Source organism: Apis cerana, linkage group LG1 (assembly GCF_029169275.1).
Source record: "Apis cerana isolate GH-2021 linkage group LG1, AcerK_1.0, whole genome shotgun sequence".
In the NCBI taxonomy this organism is placed as follows: domain Eukaryota; kingdom Metazoa; phylum Arthropoda; class Insecta; order Hymenoptera; family Apidae; genus Apis; species Apis cerana.
The window spans coordinates 25,613,171-25,635,127 of NC_083852.1; the positions used below are offsets into that span (position 1 = coordinate 25,613,171).

Here is a 21,957-nt window from a genome sequence, read left to right on the forward strand (position 1 = left end):
AAAGTGAAAGAAAAATCTTTTGATATTTTTTTCGTTAAATTTTTGTATAGAAATTTTTATGTTTTTTTTTGATGTTTCAAAAATTTTATATCTTCGATTTGTGTAATTCTAAGGCAATATTCCAAAAAAATTTCTTCTATAGATAGAATAAAAAAATAATATAATTACGAAATACTAATGTCACATTATATGACATTGAAATAAATGGAAAATCAATTAGTATATATTAATTGTATTATTTTTTTTTCACTCTTTTCTCAAATTTTTCTGGAAAATTTATAGGCAATCTTATAGGCATTCATATAGACAATATTTATATATACAATAATTTATTTTACACATATTCTATTCGTAACATTATGATATATAAATAATTAATAAAATTTTCAACAATAATAAATGAAAAATATGACATATTATTAGACCACAAAGTGCAGTGATTTTATTTATAACAAATAATGTTTTGTTTAAATTTTTACACAATAAAATTTGCATAAATTTAAATATTATTGTAAAAGTATTGTAAAAATTATAACAGACATCGTATAATTATAACTAATAGTTATTTTGATATATTTTGATTATATATATTCGAAAAAATCAAATTAAATTATATTCATCTTATATGTATATTTAACATATATCAAATTTATTATGTTTATTTAATTAAAAATATAAATATATGTATATAATTTATAATATTATAGAATATATATAATTATAGAAATTTTTTATTTATTTATTTACTTATATTATATTTCATTTAATTATTTTAATTATATCATATTTATTTATCTATTAAATTAAAATAAATATATTATGATTAAAATCTTCATTATATATCATCATTTTCATTTGATATTATGAGTTATATATACATACATATATCTTTAATTTTTTTAAATAACTTTGTACATTTATACTTATATTAATTAAAAATGAAATTACATTAGTTACAACGGATATGATTCAATGAAAAGCTAAAAAAATAATTATCTATATGTTACAAGAAATTCTTATTGAACATTTGTAATTTTTTTAAAAAAGATAAGAAAGATAATTTATTATTATTTTTAATTTTTGTTTTACTTATTAAACAATATTGAAATGATTATAATTTTAAAAATGATTATATTTATAAAAATGATTATAAATTAAAAAGAAATTAATTACTTAGAAAGAAATTAAAAACTTTAATATTTTATTACATATAAATTTTATCTTTTCTTAAGTGATTCTTAAGTGAATATTAAAAATTTACAATTCAATTTCATTTTTTTGTCTTCATTTTCTTATTAAAATTATTTATTTTATTATTATTTTTTGATATCAAAAAACAGCAAAAAAAATAATATTATACGTTAAAAAAAATATAAAATTTAATATATATAATTAAGTTATATTTCAATTTAATACACAATAAATTTGTTACTCTTCATTTGTTTATTTACAAATATATTAGTGCATTAACTTATCATTAAAATTTATTTAAAAATAAATAAAAAATATAAAAAAGAATAAAATAGAATAGCAAAAAATAAAAAATATTATGATTCACAGATATATGATTCACAGATATATCATTTACAATTAATAATTATAAATTGATCATACAATATACAATTTTTTATTTTTTAACTTATCACGATATGTTAAGAATGATAAATGATTTTATATCTTGTTGATAATCTTTTAAAAAATTTCTAACAAATATATAAAGAAACAACAAGAAATAAAATCACATCATAGTAGCGAGGAAAAGAATACGATACGAGTATTGTACGTCTTTACATCGAAAATGAAAGGTAAGATAACTGTAACAAATTGCAATAAATTCATACATGCTTTTCATACAAGTCATTAACAAAAAAAAATAAACATTATATATTCATATACTTTTCGCTTTCACTATAAATAAATAATTTTATCTCTTTGAAACTATTCTAATTTTTAAAAAATTTTACGAAAATTTAATTAGTTAAAAATTAAAACATAATAAGAAGATCTTTATTCAATTTTATTCAAAAGGAAAATTTATGACTTTTCTTTATGAAAAAGCAAGAATTTTCTTTCATTTTTAATTATCAATAATTAAAAAAACAAATCTGAAAATGCAATTTTAATATTCTTGATTTTCTTATTTTGTCTTCTGATCGGAAAAATCATTTCTTAAATTTTTAGACACTTATACATTACGAAATGTACATTATATTATAATATTTATTTATTTTATGTAAAAATTTTATCGAAATTTGTAATGTTACATTAATTTAATAAATTGCAAAATTTAACATTAATCGAGATTATCTGACATCTATTTCAGTAATATTAGGAGTATTTGTAGCAATATTTGCTACAATTTTCGTTTCCGCCGAAATACCAACTAAATGTCCGGAAGTAAATGGAGAAGATGTCGTTCTACTTCCGAATCCAGATGATTGCTCAACTTTCTATGAATGCAACGAAGGAGTTCCATTCTTAATGGAATGCAGTCCAGGACTTGAGTACAATCCTGAACTAAGAGTGTGCGATTATCCAAATCCCAATGCAACTTGCATACATCGTCCTGAAAGTTCCACAAAAAATCCTGATTCTCAACATCGGCCCTCAAGCTCATCACCACGACCATCATCCAGTTCGAAACCACCACGACCATCATCCACTCCGAAACCACCACGACCATCATCCAGTCCGAAACCACCACGACCATGCCGTCCATCAAAACCACGTCCATGCAGACCATCACGTCCATCAAAACCATGCAGACCATCACGTCCATCAAAACCATGCAGTCCATCCCCCTCTGTACCACCATTCTATCCTAGCTCATATTTTTCTCCTAATTGGTGGCCTCTTCCACGAGAATATTATGAAAACATATTAAATGAAGAATATGAAAATGAAGAATATGAAAATGAAGAATATGATTATGATTCAGATGAAGAGTAATCTTGGCACAACTTGTTAATGTTATATTGAAATTGAAATTAATCTACAATATATTAAATGTATTGTAATTGATAATATAAAATGTATTAATTAAATGTAATAAAAATTAAATTGCAAATTATAAATTTAATTTTTATTTTTTTTATTCATTCCAACCTTTTCAAATTTACAAGATTCAGTTTTACATTATAATAAAATAAGAAAAAAAAAGATTAAAATTAAAAAAAAAATACTGATTGATACAACTTATTATTTGTTATTAAAATGTTAGATTAAATTTTTTATTCTATTTTATGTTAAAATTTATGAGATTAAAAGTATTAAAAAATTTAACAAATTCATTTAATTTCATTGTTGAAAAATTTGCATATGACATTATATAATAGATGTCTATTAATTATGTACATATAATGTATAAAAAGTGTATAAAAAGTACTGTACATTATAACAAAAAGGAAAAAAAATATAATGAAATCTTATCGAATAAATAGAACATATATATATTTAAACTTTATTTCACAAACTATCCAGTAGATAATGAAATAAGATAGTAGAAAATTAGATAATAAAATAAAATTAAAAATAAAAATATTAATTCAATGAAGAATCACAGTTTTATTGTCAATGAAATATGATATAATTTTATTGACGACTTTATAAGATTTCATTATAAAATATTTATATATGTATATATTTACTTATATATATATATATATATTTCGTATATATATTTTTATGTATATTCTTCTAAAACAATTATAACTAACAGTAGATTATATTAAATTATAGTATAATAATAATATAATATAATATAAAATTATAGTATATTAGATTATAGTATAATAATATATTATCATTATTATTATTGTATTATCAATAATTAACTATTTTTATACAATTTTATATTTTTTGTACGCACTTAATTATTATTATTTTAATAAAAACAAAATTATAATAAATTAATTATATAATTTTATATAATATTCGAAAAAAGAAAACTTTTTATTTTTTTAGAAATTGAAATCGTATTTGAAATTATTTTAAAATTCCCGCGTTGAAAAATAAAAATGTTTATTTTTCTAAATAGAAAAAAAAATATTTTTATGTTGAATCTTATAATGATATTAATATTTTTATTAAAAATATGGAAATTAAAAATAAAAGATATTTTCCTTCAGTTAGAAAATTAATTTTCAAAAATTAATTCTCTGAAGATAGCCGTATTAAATAACGCATGCGCATATATGTTTCTATAGAGAGCAGCAGCATATCTTTAAGTCTTTCAGATATTAATTCCTTAAATTTGCTCGCCTTTATATGCGACCTCTATTACACATATATGTACTACTTACTTATGTAGACGTGGCGCTATAAAGTATAGGTTAAATGTTTATAGTTTATGGTGGATTGACAGTGTTTTGCAATTTGTAGTTTAGTTATCTTTGGATGGCAGTATTTTTAAGTTGCGTAGTGCCAAAGTCACTACAAATATGAGTGGTGCATCACGTAAAGTGAAAAATCCATTATTATCAGCAGCTGGTGAAGGCTTTCCGTTTGAAAATTATACTGAAAATGCATTTTTGGTGCCTGTTACGCCTGCGACACCTGCGGTATTCCGCGATGGTGAGTCTATTAATGAAGTACCTGGGTGGGGCTCTTACAGATTCATATTTTTGTAATCTTGTTAACACGTGTCAAAATATGTGAATAGATATTTATTATAAAACTAATTAATATCATAATTTGTTTTTCTTTTTTTATTTTTGATTTTCATGTTACAAGTGTTATTTGGATAAATATGTACATTGTTTGTTATATGAATATTATTTTTTTTATTAATTTTAAAAATCTTTTATAAAAGAAAAATATTTAATAATTCAATATATTTATTTTGTTTAAAAATTAAATTTGTGTTAGATTTAATATTGTGTATGATTTCATATAATTAAGAGATCTATTTTATTTTTCATTTTTATAATAATAGAAATAAATATTCAAAATATTTGAAACAGATTTTGTTTTTTTAGTATTTCATTTTTTTTTAAATATTTTTAATTTACAAATATATAATTTCTTTAACTTAATATCAATATCAATATCATAATATTATATATTTAAATTTTATATATTATTAGATTAAAATTTAATAATAATTTATGTACATTTATTATATTTAAATATATTTTATATAACAATATAATTTAATTATAATAATTACAACATTAACTTCAACATAATAATAAAATTTATATATTCAATGTATATTATTTTAATATACATATTTCAGTATTAATAAAGGATTAGAAAGTAGTTCTTTCTGATTGTGTATGTGGTCTAGATCCATATCGTTGAGTATAAGGCAAATCATGACTTTTTCTTTTTCGAACACAGTATATGATTAAAATAACAATTAAAACAATAAGCAACAAAGCTAATAATGCTCCTGTTGTAATAGCTGCAATTTCTGCTTCTGATAAGTTGTTCCATGCTAAAAGGATAGATCATATTTTTTTTATTAAAAAAAATATTTTTGTAATATTTTTTTTTTAAATTAATGAAAACATTAAAATAAATTTATAATATATATATTAATAATAAATTTTTATATATTTGATTTATATATTTATTTATTGAATAATAAATTATATCAATAAATATTATAATACTAATGTAATAATTACCTGTAACATCTATAATTATAGTGTTATAATTATTTAGTAAATCTATAGCTGTAATTTTGACTGTTTTATCACAACATGTAGCAGAATAATAAAATGTTATAGGATTTCTTGTACCACTAATAAAATCCGTACGTGGATAAATATCATTTAATGATGATATTACACATTTTAAACCTATATAAAAGAAATAGAATTTTTTTATAAACATATTATAAGTAAATTTTTTAAAATAAATTGAAAATATAAAATTTATGGTAATATCATTTTAATAAAATTTTTAAAAAGTTTGAACATTTTATAAGTTTATATATATGTATATATATATATATATATATATATATATATATATACATATATATATATTATAATATTTTAATATATAGTTATTATATATTATATATAAAAATAAATTCAAGTTTATATTAAATAAATTTGAATAAAGCAACAAGATAATTTCATACTAATTTATTTATGTTGGATTGTAAAATACCTGAATCATGATCTTGAATTGTAACATCAACGCTCCAATAAGATTTATAGCATCGATCTTTTTCCAATTTTCCAACGCAATTATCATTGAAAGAATATTCGATAATTGGTTTTATATCATCTGTTAGCTAGATATTGTAATACACTATAATGAAAATTACTGATTTTTCTGATCAAGTTTTTTAATGATTACCTTTGAAAGTGATCCTTGTACATATAAATATACAGATTTTTCCTTTATTTCAGTACCCGAGATAGATAAGGTGACTGTATTAGCTGTATCTGGTGCAACATTATCAGGTACAATCAAATCTATCGCTACATTGCTCATCTGTCCAGGATAAATCCATACGCTATAATATAAATAATTAATAAATAATAAATAGAATATTATCACATAAAAAATTGATATTGTTAATAATCATATAGTAATAGAGATATAATCATTGATTAAGATTAATCATTGATTGATATTAATGACTTGATATGGATAAAATGTGGATAATTTTTAATTGATATATATATAATTAAATTTGATAGATCCTTGATATTGATGTTAATTATATTACCATACGTATAATATTAAAATAAAAAATAGAAAAAGATAAAATTATGTGTTATATTGCAGAAAAATTCAAATAGAATAAAACTTCTTTTAATAGAACGAAATTTTATTCAATTAATTGAATTAGATTTATCTGAACTTGATAAAATGAATTATTGAATCCCCTATGGATTTTAGTTCATATGAATTATTTATTTCCTGATTAGATTAGATAAATAGAATTTTTTGTTATTGTTTGTATTTTTATGATAAAAATTTTAATTTTCAAGTACATGTTATTTCAAAATTTGCAGATATAATTTTAATCTTAATCTATTATATAAAAGATAATGAAAAATGAAAATAATTAAAAATATTTTTTAATTTGAAATAATTTAAAAAAATATATAATTTTAATCAATGTCTGCTCTTTTATTCTAATATATCTATATAACTTACTAGGATGGTTGAATATTGTATAATCTAAAAGGACTGCTTTTTACTCTGAATGCATATCTAACAGGTAAAACGCATTTGTTCATCACATCGAATACTATTCTGTGTATAGTTCCCGGTATCACAAGCAAATTGCTATTTCTGTTAACTTCAATCAGCATCTTTTTCTTCTCGATGGTATTTTTACTGACATGGTTTACCAATTCTTCGGACATTTCTTTATTATTCAGAGTTTCGATCATTCTCATCGATATATTAATATTTTTCTGTATTGGAGTTCTCTTAACGTCGAGGTTTTCAATTACTCCAGTCGAGGATCTTGTATGAAGATTTTCCTGTTCCTGAATCAACGATATGTTTTATTGTGTGAACATTGTTTTATGATATTTCTAATGTTTGCGATATGTTAATATTAACTTTTTAGCGCGAAGACATCCTAAAATTGAATTCATAAATGTTATTGAATTTTCTTCGATACCAATATGATGATATAATTTAATAAATAATAGAATGATAATAGATAAATATATATAAATGCGTACAAATGTTTACAATTTTTAATTTAGGGATAAAACTATGAGTAAGAAATATTTAAATATGTAAATATGATTTAAAAGGACTATTACAATCATATTATATATATCATTAAACAAAGAAAATAGATTGTTTAATTAATATATACTATATTCTTTCAATGAAGTCATAAGTTTATTTGAGAATTATATATTTGATAATACCATCATTCGTTGACTCATATTGCTATCATTAATATTTTTTCGTTTATTAAAATCCTTTTACGATATATACATGAGATAGAAATGAAATAAATAAAATACTTACCTTATTTATTATATAATTATAATATTATTGTTATTATTATATTGATTATATCAATTTTAATTTCTTTACCTCCTTTCTTTCCAAAAACTTTTCATTCGATGTAGTAATTACATTTTTGTCAACGTCTACGAAAGTAACGTATTCAACGAAATTAATAAGCATATTTTCAGTGCTAGAGATTATCGACAAGTCATTATCGCTGAAATTTTCTTTTCTCGAGTGATTATTTTCTTTTTGATCTCGCATACGATATGTCAATGATCTTTCTTGAGTTATTTTTTTATTTTCCATCATTTCGGAATTCATCGATGGATTTGAATTTTGTTTCACCATAATTTTTTCAGAATTAATTTTCTGAAAAAAAATGTTATGCGTTGATACAATTGTTTTTGGTTAATAATGTTGATATTTATTTTTTATTCCAAAGATACACTACCGTTGCTTCATTATTAAATGTCTCCTTATCATTTCCTAAAATATCATCCTTCATCTTAATATTTATACGATAATTTTTAATCGTATCTTCATTGATGTTTTCTATAAACAAGCAATTTCATTATGAGATGGAATACAAATTTTTATATACTTTATTTAAATAATTCTAAATAATTTGTTTATATGATAATTTAAAAATCAGAATTATAATAATAAGATTTTATTCGACGTTTAATATTATTAATATTTACTAAGTGTTTATACACAGATAAAAATACTATAATTCAATAAAATATTATAATTAAAAAATAATTTCGAATTATTTTAAAATCTAACATAAAAATCAAGATAACACGTTAAAATTATATAAATGATTATCGATTTCGAAGGAATAATAAAATATTTATACGAAAAAACGATTAATTTTATCTAATTTATGAAACATAGTATTTGTTTAACAAATTCTATCTCTAATTCTCAAGGAATCATTAACATATATAATGAAATATCGGAAAACAATGTAATATCAAATTATTATCTATTTATTCGTAAAAAATGATCGCATATTTAACGATTGATCAATTATATCGTTATTTGTTACTTTTTATCTAACTATGTAAATTATACATAAATAGATATAAATGTTTCTTTCGTTGCAATCGTACGATCAAACGATTAAAATAAAAAAAAAAAAAGAAGAATACTTCTTAACAAAATTAAAACTTTCAACAAGATAAGATATTCATCGTCAGTAAACCAGTGAACTCGGTCAGTGAGCGTGAATAGAACGGAGCTGAAACGTGTCGACAGTTTTCGCGTACCATAACGAGCGCACACGACACATAAACGTATGCGAAATCGGAAGTAAGATATAAGGTATAATCTGCTTAATAATAGAACTGCATGGAAATTCGTAATTTCAGCATTTTTTCCAGAAATTTTGATCTTACATATTCCATTGATCACTATTGTTACATGTGTTGAATATTGAACAGAAATCTCCGAGAAAAAAAAAAAAAAGAAAAGGATAAAACTCGTTTTTCTTCCTGAATGCGTCAGCAACCTGCATGTTGGCTGATCAAAGGGCAACTTGTCGTGTCACGTGTTGCATAATATAGTTTGTGCATCTTCGAGCCAGAAACGAAGTCAGTTGGCAGTTGTCAGAGAGACGACGTGGCGTGAACAAGTCTCGTACAAGGTGGAAACGTAAGCGAACACGACGCTGTTTGCTCGCGATATATGCATTCGTCGAAACGTTTTAGTAATCTTGGATATAGGTAACTCATCTTTGGAATTTTTTTCACACGTTATTATCGATTGATACTTTTTCTCATAAAAAATTATTTAGGCAAGCTTTCGATATCGCGAATTGGTATTCACGAGAGATTTGTCAAATAAAATTTTCGATATTTATTATGTGTTGTAATAAAGTAAAATGACCGACTTGAACAGTTTGCTAGTGTTTGAATTTTCGTGATAATATATGTGATTCAATGTCAAGGAATGTTTGACATTTTTTTAATGTATAATGATAATATTCTAGGATAACGTTTTTGATAGTGGATGATAAAAATGTTAATGGTTATATCGATTTGATATGAATTTGTTGACTATATATATATATGTTGAATATTAGATTAGCTTTCGATGAATAAACGTGTTGAATACGAATTCTTTTACATTTTATAAATACATATCAATCAATATGTTATTTATATGTAGATTATTTACATGATATGCTATACACGGTATTTATGAAATTTGCATTACGTATATATTTCGCTTTTTTTAAATTCATAAATATCTGCTTTAAAGATATGTTTTTATGCACCCGAAAGACGATTATCTGGAACATTCAATCTTTCTTAATTATAAATTTTCCATTTATATATGACATCATCATATATTTATTTGCGACTAAATAATATAACAAATATTTTGGAATAGTTTGATATAGAAACTAATTTTATATATAATTGTTTATCTAGTGCATAGTTTCATATTATATAAATATTCTATGAATATATATTTAATTTTATATTCAAGCTAAAATTTTGTCAATATATATATATCTATAATATCTATAATATTCAATAAAATGTACTGAATATTATAGAATAATTAATAAATAACCGTGACCAAAACAATTGATCTTATCTTTAAAAAAAAAAATGATAATAAATTAATTCTTTCTATTAAAATATCGATATTTTGATGAATTATTAAAATATTTATAATTTAAAACAACGTTATCTAGCTACCTATATTTTGATATCGATTATGGTTTCATATGTAGATTTTATATATAGTTTAACACTATTCAATACGGTATCATAATTTACAAATCGAAATCGATAATATTGATTGATAGTATCATACTGCTAATACGTCATAATACTATATTCTCATATAATTATGATATAATAATTGTATTTCTTGAATTATTTTACGGTTTGAATTCACTTTCATTCTTATCTTTTCCGCGTATTATATAAACGTGTTACATAAACATTATATTACATATTTCATTAATATGTAATAGTTGCGTTTGTAAATTTCCTTTGTTTTCTTATATTTAATTCCTCATATTAATATGTAGAGAATAATATGATCAAAAGAACGAAATTCGACTCGATCATTTCCATTTATCGATAAAAATTGTTACTCACCTTTCGTCTCTGATTCCAGAGAAAGATTTTTTATTTCGTCGCAATTCTCATCGACGAAACCCATCACCGTCAATTGATATTTCGAACGATCCTCCCCTACGAGTTTCAGACGCCACTCGCCAGATGGCGGGTTCCACGTCTCAATACGCACACCTTCCGCATCGCCCTTACTCGTCCAAGATATGATCGTTCCGTGCCTCGAAACTGTTGTGTCTGTTAATTGGAATACAATAAGCTATTGTGCATATATTCGAATTTCAACGAATTCATTAATGTCGATAATCGATGATCAATTTGCTCGTGAAAGAAACGTTCGTCGAACGTTGGAAGGAACTAGATGATATCGAATATTTCGATAGTTTGAGGGGAATCGACGATGAATATAAGCAAAAACAATCGATGGATTTATGCGTGCGACGATGTAGTGGATAGATATTTTCTGTCTAAAATGAGAATCGTGATGCAACGAATGCAGACGGAATTCACCGAGACGAGGAAGCGGTCGATACTATTATAAACGTGACTGAACGTATCTGAAAATATGAAAGTGGTTGTGAACGAAGCAAAAGGAAAGAATAATACATTGGGGATTATCTCTCGGTGAAACTAAAGTATACCTGGAAAGGTCTGTTTCATTTCGTAAAAGATTTGTGCTGTGTACAGTAAAGTGTGTTTGCTAGTGAATTTTCTAGTGTTTGTTTAGAGGTATCTTTTTATAAATAATAGAAAAAATAATTTATCAATATGAAATTAAAAAATATGTATTCGATATTGCGGAGTTCTATTAGGCTTAGTCAATATCTAGGTATGTGAATGTATTTATCGTTTTATATTTTCTTTCTAAATGACAACAATGAAAATTCGAAAAAATTCGAGAATTCGTCCGCGATATTAATATTCTTGTTATAAATTGAAACGAAAAATTAAACGTTATTTAAATTATACATGATTGTAAATAATGTGCAAAGATAAGATTTCTTTGCAGAAATAAGTAATTAACAACTTGAAGGTCTTTTCGAAAATGTATTTAAACGTTTCGTAAAAAGTAAAAAATTTTTACGTGGATATATATTTTTTTGTATTGACGATCAATACAAAATCATGACGATTATGTCTATGAAATAACGCGTGTCAACGAACAATGAATACGTATATAAAAATGTGATTGTGTGATGATTAATCGCCACGTCATCTTCTTACCAGGCATTGAAAATTATTTTTAGTTTACGACACGCGATGAAATTGGCCGTGTTTATAGTGTTAAAACACGTGGTTCGAAATGCAACGCATTGACGTAAATGGTTTATATATTTCCTTAATTTATTCCCTTTTTTTTTTTTTTCGTGATTATTTCTCTACTCCAAATTTTAAATATTTTTAAAGAGGAAAACTTACTCGTAGGTATTCGAAGCAATGCGTTTGAAACGTTTCCATCGATGTCTATGACGATTCTATGGATCGAGTTGTCGACCGAGAAGTTCATTTGTGTCTGTTCACTCAAGTTGTATTTTTCTGCTATTTTTATCTGGTAAAAGGTCGATCGAGTTCGAGTTAGATCAACTGTGCTCCTTGTGCACGCTTGATTCAAAGATGTGGATCTGATAATTACACTTACAATATCTGTAATTTTCTTGCCTTTGTTCTTTTCATCGTTTTCCAAGTGGAATTCCCTGTTCGCATAATTCGAAGTTCTCGTTTCGATGATGTTACAATCTAGGTCAAGGTAAATCTAAAAATATAAAAGGAATCACGAATATTAGTGAAATAACAATATTAATTACTATTAAATCATACCTGACAATTTCTATGTTGGATAATGTCTGGATTTCGTGCATCTGTCCATTCTGTTTTCGACAGAAACTCCGAATGATCTTTCGAGGACGATTGATCTGAGATATTTGAACATTTGCATTAATATTCTACATTATTTACCGTATTTCCCCGTATCTTACCCATTGCGTCGATACCATTTGTCCAGAATAGATTAATGTATTGTACACTGTTTCCATTTTCATCGATCTGCCTTTTGATACAATACCTTTAGAACAAATTGAAATTTTAATTATTCGTTATTTCCTATTCGATGTAAATCGAATTATTCGAATTATCCCAGTATAATAATCCCTTGCAGTATTTTTCGTATCTTTTATACATACATTTCGTGTAATATCACCAAGATTAATAAGAACGATCCCTCGATACAATTTATAATCTATGCAATTTCTCTTAACAAGACACTTTCCGAAGTTAACACTCTCCCCCATCTCACCTGGAGCACTTATCCGTGGAGAAAAAAACATTTTCCTCGGAATCATTCGATATCCGGAAATCTTCCAAGCCGCGTTGGAGCTGTCGGTGTTGAAAATTCGACGATCGTCTCCAAATCTTCCAATTTTCCTTCGGGAATGAATCCTCGGCCGGTTCGCGATCGAAAGCAGCCACGAGGATTATCCTGCACTTGATGCACACCGAGTAGGAAATCAAGGAGAACCAAAAACACGTATAAAACGTTCGCATGGCTGCAAATCGATCGATCTTTCGAGCGCTTGTTGCGAGGAAAGAAGACTCGCCGTAAAAACGAGACAGTTACTTATAAAGTTGCGGGCGTAGCTCGTTTACAAAAGGGTAAGGTGTCCGCCAATTACGTGGACGATAACGGGCAGGCCGCAAAGTAAATCTAGGTGTAAACGCGGCGTTGTTACACAATCAAGTGTGTTTGGTGCGTGTACACGCGTGTACAGGATGCGTGGTCGCGCGTATAGAAATCGGTAATCCGAGATCCGACAGGATGCCAGCCGCGATCGTGAGAGATACAGGCCATTATCTTTGTCATCGGGTAGGAGGGGAGAGGGGGGGACTTACGTTCATTGTATCCTGTTCAATATTGACACACCGTGAATAATCCAGCCGAGATTCCAGGGCATCGAGGGTGTCACGGTTAATACGTCATTACGAGGAAAGAGATCGTGGAGTAGTTTGTGATCTTTAACCTCGTGTCGTCGTATGATAAACCGAGCCTATGGATTGCTACATGGTTTTACACACGTCACATATGGATTACACTAGCGGATATTTTCAAGAATTTGGATTTCGTTCGTTTCGTTTGTTCTTTTTAAAAGTCGTGAGAGTCGTGTTTCAAGGTTCCGCTTTGTTAAACAGATTTTTATTATCGAGATTTTTATCGAAGATTAAAGATAGGATTCCTCTCGAATGTTGCGTATGTTTGTAATTTAATATAGTTTCTATAACAGTGGTACGCGCAATTATTTCTTAAATAGAAAAATTCGATGTTGGAGAAATTTTGGATATTTTTAGAAATTGTTCGAAACGATGATCTAATTTGCGCAACGTCTGCTAGAGGGAAAACTAGACGTTCGCGAAAATAGATATTGTTGTTTTGTAAAACTTGGCGACAGGGAGAAAGAGAGAAAGAGAAACATTTACGATAAAAATTCATCAATTGTAAAAGCATCTTGTATGCTCCTTGACATCGCTTCTTTTTTTAACAAACTGTACCAAAAAATTCATCGACATTTTTGTTTTCAGACGCTGAATCGAACAACTTCGTTGAACAGGAGCCGACCAATTTGCGTAATTCAGAAAGTTTAACGGCTGTGCCCGACACGGATAGCGAATTCACGCCGATACCCTTGCATCCCGAGGAGAACAAGAATCCAACGAGCCAGCCGACGAAGCAGGGTTACCTGACTTCGATCCTTTCCTCTTTGCCGAATTTATCTTTGTCGTCGATCACAGGCGACGGGTCTCAGCCGAATCAGGGAGCGGAGAACGTAACCGGTGTACAAAATACGAAGCCTCCTGTGCCTTTGCACGATCGTCGCGACTCGTTGAGGGACACATCACCGCCCGTAATCGCCAATTTTCACGATTCTCGACGCGCAAATTTTACGGGATTCGTCGAGGTTAATCCCGGAAGTGGTGGAAGCTTGCTGCCAGCCCCGCCACAGTCGACGGTGCCGCCTACGCTTCCTTCCACGACGAATGGTAAATTGTTTAGATCTATGCGAAACTGGAAAATAAACAGATTGTGAAATCTGACCACCGCATTCGCGGTGGTTAATCTTAGAAAAGAGATAAGAAAAATTGGAGTAAAAAACACGAATTTTTTTTCGTGTTTATTCTTACTTCACGTCATTAATTATTATTATTACGAAAAAAGTAATATATTTGTACGTTTTTTTTTATTATTTTATCATCGTTGATAATGGCACTATATAAAAAAAAGTGCAAAGTTTTTAAAATACGTATCGGTACGAAAAAGTAAATCTCTTTTCTAAACGCGAACGAGTTAATTCGACGACGAAATAATTCAACTTTGCCCTCTTCTTTCCTTTCAGGTCCCATATCGTATCGTTTGGGCAATCAGAGACGCCTCAAGTACGCGCCACCGCCCGATTTAACGTCGAACGCATCCAAACAATATTCCGCCCCCGTGACTCAACCCCTTCTCGCGGCCCATAACTCGGTCGCAACACCGAGTATATTTAATCCAAACGAGTCCGTTGGAACGATCCCAACTTGCCAACCCATCGTTGAGCCATCGATTTCTACGAATTCACCCTCTTTACAACTTTCCACGCCAGAGTACTTATCCCAGGCTAACTCTTTGCAAGAGTCCTTTAGATCTAGTCCAGTCGCGATATCCGGCGCTGCTTATAACTCGACAGCCACATCGAGAAGCGTCACGCCTCAGAATCAAAATTCGAATTTAGGTGTTCCCGCTTCCACCGCTCAACCGATTCCTCGCCAAGTTGCAGAGCCAACCACGCCGCAGAATACCCCCGCCAACGTTAATTATTTCGGCTACGATACTTACGGGGGGCAACGAGATTTCCCCCCGAGAACGGTCGAGAGCTCGGAGAAAGGAGCAGCGGCGGGGAAGAATAGGATAGAGGCAGCGTTGCAGATCCCGAAAGAGGAGAGCGAAGTGAAATCTGGCGTCGAGGCGAAGCCTAGCGTAACCTTCGCCCCGGTGTCCGCGGTTCAAGTTACGGAAAAGTTGGAACACTTGCTCGCCGAGCGCGAAGAAGTAGACCCGTCTCGTCTTCCCTGTGACGAAACGTCAACGAAAGTCGAGGATGTGAGCGTGACGGAGCCGGTTGCGAATTATGACGATGCAAAGTTGACCGGCGTCGAGGGGCACAACGATTTATCGAGCAATGTGTTTTCAAGAAAAGAGGGTTCAGAGATAACGCATTCGACGATAATAACTTGTCAAGAAGCGAACGCACAACAACAAGGAAAGTTCAATGGAACGCAGAGTCGCGGTGTATCGTCGAACGTGCGATCCGCGCAACAACAATATTATCAGCCGCAACCTTTCCTCCCATCGAGTGCCGGCTTTTTTGCGGAAGTGCCAGATCATCGGAGATCATCGAATCTGACTTACAACCTTCCTGCAGCCGAGGCTTCGCCATCCACCAGTTATAATACCGATCCTTCGAAGATCGTCACCCAATCGGCGAGCTCGTTCTTCAACAAGCCGGAGAGTAACGTCTCGTTTCCCGTTTTCCAGTACAAAGAAAATACAGCGAATGCCCGCGAATTAGGCGTGGCTAATTCGAGAAACGATTCGCAACAAGCGGCGTGCAACAGCCCGATCGATCCCACGTTCGTCGATCCTCAAGTACCTCGATCCTCGTGGGATATCAATCGAATCTCGGAGAGTGTGATCGCAACATGTAACCCGGCTGCCCAGTCGGCCCAACAACCTTTGTTCTACGATCCCGCCCAATTCCAAGACGAACTGCCGAAACAAATACCGACGTACACGCCGCCACCGGCGACGAGTCTAACCACGAGTTATTTCGATAATTTTGCTGGATCGACGCAAGCGACCGATATAACGAGCGGGATCGGGAATTTTGAATTTCCACCCGCGCCTTCTATGACCGTACTCGAGCCCACGGGTTCGGCTACGTTAAATCCTGTCCAGATGTCAATTAATCCGCTGAGCGGACGCGCCGTAACGGACGGTGTGCCTCCAAGTTTTCAGAATTTGGTAAATATCACGAATCTGTAATGGCTCACGATTCATTTCTCTATTTCTATTTTCTATCTCCTTCGTTTATTTATTTTCATTATGTCCATCTTTTTTGCTCTCAGGCCGCCGGTTCCTCGGATAAACGCATGCAGTACAGAGGAGTGTATCACCATTGGTTTTATCGCAAAAAAGTGGAGCACAAAGTGTTATGGGTTCCGTTCTCTATGCAAGACAGTTTACGCCTAGAGGGGGTTCATAATTCCACAGAAATTACCCCTGAAACGACGGTGGCCACCGATGGAGGTCGTTACGACGTTGACATTTTACGACGTCAGAGATCTCCCGTTTATTGGAGCGGAGAATCGACGGAAGTGAGGCGATGCTCGTGGTTCTTCAAAGGACCTACTGAATCGAGATACGTTCCTTACGACGAGAATACCGCTTGTAAACTCGAGGAAGAGTATAAACAAGCGTGTCTGCTCAACAATTGGAATCGAAGGATCGATTTGAACAATGGGGAATATATTATCTTCCATAGTGCCTCTGTTCAGGTTCACTACTTGACGGCTGCTTCACCGGAATTGGCTGCGTCATGGGGAAATAGTGCGGTAAATAATATATTTTATTTAATTTTTTATTAATTCCTTATTGATTTCCATCTTTATTGCTAATTTTTTCAAATATCAATATTCAAGAATTTATATTAATACGATAAAAGAATATTTTTTTTTTAATAATATATTTAATAAGATAATTGTCACAAATAATATGATCTTTTTTTATAAAACTTCAAAGAATTGATTAATCTTTCCATTTTAAATTATTTTATATTTAATGTATTTAATATTTTAATTCAGTTTTATCTTATATATAATATATATATAAATTTATATTATATATATATTCCTCTCATAAAATTGTACGTTTGATCATTTTGTTGAATCATTTTTATTTTCAAATTTATTTTTCTGCATTGCTTTTTCTTTTACGTTAAATTACACATTTTTTTCCCCACTTTTTTTAATCATTATGCACAAATGATTCTGTTAGAAATGTTCAATCGCAATTTGTACAGGGCTCAGAGGACAGTACATATTTACAGGGTGCTGGTAGTAGGCCTAGGGTGATAAAAAGGGGTCTTGACGAGTTCCACATCGAAGATGGCGAACCCGAGAAAATAGATCATGTTCTGTTCCTCGTCCACGGCATTGGTAGCGTCTGCGATTTGAAATTCCGAACTGTGGAAGAAGTCGGTACGTTTAATTAATTATTTTCACCAAGTTCTTAGTTATTATACAAAATATTATATAAAATATTATTTTCATATTTACAGTTGACGAATTTCGAAGTATTTCATTGCAACTGGTACAATCTCATTATCGAACCGCCAGTGAGCAGAGAATTGTAAATAGGATAGAAGTTTTACCAATCTCGTGGCATACAACGCTCCATTCCGACACTGGAATCGATAAGAAGTTACAAGCTATCACCTTGGATAGTATATCGAAATTACGACACTTCACCAACGACACGTTGCTCGACATACTTTTTTATACCAGTCCAGTGTATTGTCAAACTATTATCACAACGGTTGGAAATGAATTGAACAGGCTGTATGCTCTTTTCAAGAAACGAAATCCAGATTTCGAGGGTGGAATTTACCTTGGCGGCCATTCTTTGGGTAGCTTAATTTTGTTTGATCTTCTGTGTCATCAGAAACCATTGTCGGATGATAAACCGAGTGAGAATGATAGCGAATCTAACGAGGAACAGGTGATTAAATCGTATTTATTCAATTATGAAAGAGAAGTGTATAAAGGAAAATTCGAGATGATTTTTAATAAATTTTATTTCGAATATATATCTTAGAAATAGTCTAAAACATTAAAACAATCGTATATTGATGAAAAATTTTGAATTTTTTTTTCAGAAACAAGAAGATGTCGATTCTTCTGAACTACCCAATAGTGTCTTAAAACGACGTCTCAGTAAAAAAATAAGCTACGTAGTAGGCGCTGCTGGGACTGGTCAGCCTTACATACATTACACGCAATTACATTTTCACCCACGTGCCTTTTTCGCTTTCGGTAGCCCGATTGGTATGTTCGTGACAGTTCGAGGCATCGATATGCTGGGAGAAGACTTTGCATTGCCAACGTGTCCTGCTTTTTTCAATATATTCCATCCCTTCGATCCTGTAGCTTACAGGATCGAGGCGCTCATTAACCCAGATGCTCCTAAATATCGACCAATGTTGATCCCTCACCACAAAGGACGGAAAAGAATGCATTTGGGTAAGCGTTTCTTTTATCTTCAAATTATAAATTAAGAAATTATATCGACGTGTTGTGCATTTTGTACAGAATTAAAAGAAACAATGGCACGCGTCGGTGCGGATCTGAAGCAGAAGTTACTCGATTCCGTGAGAAATACATGGAACTCTGTTTATCAATTGGCGCTGTTTCACAAACCGGATAACAGTACGCTCGAGCGTGAAATTGATAAAGTTATGGAAGAACAGTTGCATCAAACCGTTCCGGAACATCAAGCTAACGACGACGCCGGTGTTGAACTTAAAGTGGGCAAATTGAATAATGGACGAAGAATAGATTACGTTCTTCAGGAAGCTCCGTTCGAATACATTAACGAGTATATTTTTGCTTTGACGAGTCACGTTTGTTATTGGTTAGTAATATTTGTAGAAATGTTTAATACGAATGAATCGTATTAAACATCCATAACATGCAATATCCATAAAGATAAGTTTCTACCAATTAAAATATCTTTAAAAATATATTTACTTTTGTTTAGGGAGTCCGAGGACACCATGCTGTTGATTTTAAAGGAAATATACGGCTCAACTGGTATTCAAACAGATGCTCAACTTCCAGCGTTATCGTTGCAAGTTTGTCCCACGCCAAATTCTTCTACAGTGTATGAGACGGATGGACTACTACATAATCCTATTATGGGAATAGATCCTACCGCACCTATATCCGAGAAACTTGTTGGTCCGCCGCCTAAAAGTGGATTTGTTAAAAAATCATGATCGAAATGGAATCATTTTAACTTGCTTGAAAAGTTTCACGACAATGAAGGACAAAATATTGTTACGAATCATATAATTGCTGCCGATCAGGTTGATGCGGGCATTGTACCTGATGTTAACGCGAGTTACAAATTTTAATTATTGAAAATTAAATTTTCTTGTTTCCTGCAAGAGTTGCATCCGGGATTGTTATCGAATCTGCCGAAATATTCTAAAATAATACCCAAGTGGATTGTTTCTTCGTATCTTCTCAAATTCACCATTTAGATACGTCGGCCTACGCAACAACGTTCAAACACTGAAAAAGTAATTAAAAAAAATTATTAGGAAAAAGAAAAAAATAATAATTAAAATAAATTGTAACAATTTAATCCTTAGATGTGATATAAAAATTATACATAGTCGACCTATTGATATTCGTCATTTCGGCAAATTAAAAATATTGTAACATTCATTAAAAATTTAGGGATATTGATATTGGATAAGCGAACGAAAGTGAGAATTTGTAATACGAAAAAATATGTTATAAAGATTATTCATATTGTTTATTGTAAATATACATGATTATATAAGTGGATATAAAGTAAATATATAGACTATATGAAGTTTTTCAAAATATGCTTGCATTTTATGAGAATTCATTCGATTCTCATCGATGCAAGAATTTTAATAAAAAAAAAAACCCTATTCTTTTACTTGGCAGATTCTTCTATATCTCATACCTTATTCCCTATGTGCTCTTTTATGCCGTTCATTTATTTTTGAGTAATTAATTCGTTAATTTTATTAATTTAATCTCTGAAAATATTTTTTATTTTAAATTGGTCTCGGGAATTTTTAAAATATGAACGAATTTGATTACTTTATCATTATCATGGTGTGTTGTTGATAATTTTAATAAAGAATAATATTTATATCAATATTCAAAGAATAAATTCATTATTTAAGAAAAGAAGAAAATATAATTACAATAAATACAGAATCTCAAAAATTCAAAGATCATTGCGATCAGAAAAGCTACCCTTTTCTTGTCTTTTTCGAAAAATTCCGTGACAGTATAGTTAATCGATCAAATCTCTCTCATTCTTTGAGAATGCTGATATACATATCCCACGGATCATCTAATAATAATAAATAGCGTCATCTTATCGTGCGAGCGGTTTTTAGTTTTAACTGATATAAAAAAAGAATACGAGTATTCGACACATGCACGAATATCACGAAACGCTAATTAATTGCGGTGCAAGCCCACGGCCTCTGCTGGGGACTGTTTTGCATTTTGCGTGCAGGTCTTCGTAAAACTACATGCCTGTCAGCCCGGCGAATTTCAAGATGATTTATCGTCTCGGCAAAACTAAGTTTTTCGCGATACTTCGGACGTTCTGAAAGGTAATACCTTTGCACATGCAACTATGGTGTACCTTTGCTTTACTCTATATCATTAATCGACGAATGTTATACGGTGTAAACTCTTTTAAATTGCTCTCCAGAGCCAAATGCATTCGAATTCTTACTTCTCTTCCATCTAAGATTACTGTTTTAGTAAGATAACCATAATTTAAAATTCTTCCATTCAATTAATAAGAAATTTGATACCATTAAATTGTGGTTTTCGTTTGAAATGAATTTCTATGTACCGTTTAATTATTATCGATATTTATGATAGCCATCTCTAACTTTGAAACGTTACCACATCACGATATTTTATATATGAGCCGCGTTAATCGCGCAATAAAAGAATTTCTCAATAATAATTTTTAAAACTTTCTTTTTCATAGAAGAATTCAAGTTTATCTTCCTTTCTGAAATCTTCTTTGCATACTTGTTTATGATGTACGTAA

General features: G+C 29.7%; 3 protein-coding genes across 6 annotated transcripts; 2 read left to right on the forward strand and 1 right to left on the reverse strand.

Annotated features, from left to right (window-relative positions):
- Positions 1-1,646: 1,646 nt before the first annotated feature.
- On the forward strand, positions 1,647-3,074 carry LOC108001972 (uncharacterized). Its single transcript, XM_017063315.2, has 2 exons — positions 1,647-1,805; positions 2,324-3,074. The coding sequence occupies exons 1-2, from the start codon at positions 1,799-1,801 to the stop codon at positions 2,947-2,949; spliced, it is 633 nt and encodes a 210-aa protein (XP_016918804.2). The 5' UTR covers positions 1,647-1,798; the 3' UTR covers positions 2,950-3,074.
- A 1,126-nt stretch (positions 3,075-4,200) lies between these two features.
- LOC108002090 (uncharacterized) lies at positions 4,201-20,811 on the forward strand. 4 transcript variants are annotated; one of them, XM_017063531.3, is made up of 10 exons: positions 4,201-4,572; positions 6,366-6,419; positions 14,610-15,068; positions 15,422-17,085; positions 17,190-17,675; positions 18,143-18,320; positions 18,401-18,840; positions 18,998-19,361; positions 19,431-19,752; positions 19,879-20,811. In XM_017063531.3, exons 1-10 carry the CDS (start codon positions 4,440-4,442, stop codon positions 20,114-20,116), a joined length of 4,338 nt encoding a protein of 1,445 aa, XP_016919020.2. In that variant the 5' UTR covers positions 4,201-4,439; the 3' UTR covers positions 20,117-20,811. The 4 variants fall into 4 exon arrangements, with proteins under 4 accessions (XP_016919020.2, XP_016919021.2, XP_061943104.1 ...); XM_017063532.3 differs by having other exon boundaries at positions 18,170-18,320; XM_062087120.1 differs by lacking the exon at positions 6,366-6,419 and having other exon boundaries at positions 4,230-4,572; positions 18,170-18,320.
- LOC133667807 (uncharacterized) lies at positions 7,320-14,610 on the reverse strand. Its single transcript, XM_062087122.1, has 9 exons — positions 13,333-14,610; positions 13,016-13,101; positions 12,858-12,952; positions 12,679-12,792; positions 12,459-12,588; positions 11,064-11,276; positions 8,396-8,496; positions 8,029-8,313; positions 7,320-7,555 (listed from the first exon to the last, which is right to left on the reverse strand). Exons 1-9 carry the CDS (start codon positions 13,578-13,580, stop codon positions 7,532-7,534), a joined length of 1,296 nt encoding a protein of 431 aa, XP_061943106.1. The 5' UTR covers positions 13,581-14,610; the 3' UTR covers positions 7,320-7,531.
- Positions 20,812-21,957: the final 1,146 nt, after the last annotated feature.

Coding starts and splice junctions, on each gene's coding strand:
- LOC133667807 (XM_062087122.1), bottom strand. CDS start 13,580: ATGCGAACGTTTTATACGTGTTTTTGGTTCTCCTTGATTTCCTACTCG. Junction 12,793..12,857: donor TCCAACATAGAAATTGTCAG/GTATGATTTAAT, acceptor TTATATTTTTAG/ATTTACCTTGACCTAGATTG. Junction 8,497..11,063: donor TCTGGAATCAGAGACGAAAG/GTGAGTAACAAT, acceptor GCTTGTTTATAG/AAAACATCAATGAAGATACG.
- LOC108002090 (XM_017063531.3), top strand. CDS start 4,440: ATGAGTGGTGCATCACGTAAAGTGAAAAATCCATTATTATCAGCAGCT. Junction 15,069..15,421: donor GCTTCCTTCCACGACGAATG/GTAAATTGTTTA, acceptor CTTTCCTTTCAG/GTCCCATATCGTATCGTTTG. Junction 18,321..18,400: donor CCGAACTGTGGAAGAAGTCG/GTACGTTTAATT, acceptor TCATATTTACAG/TTGACGAATTTCGAAGTATT.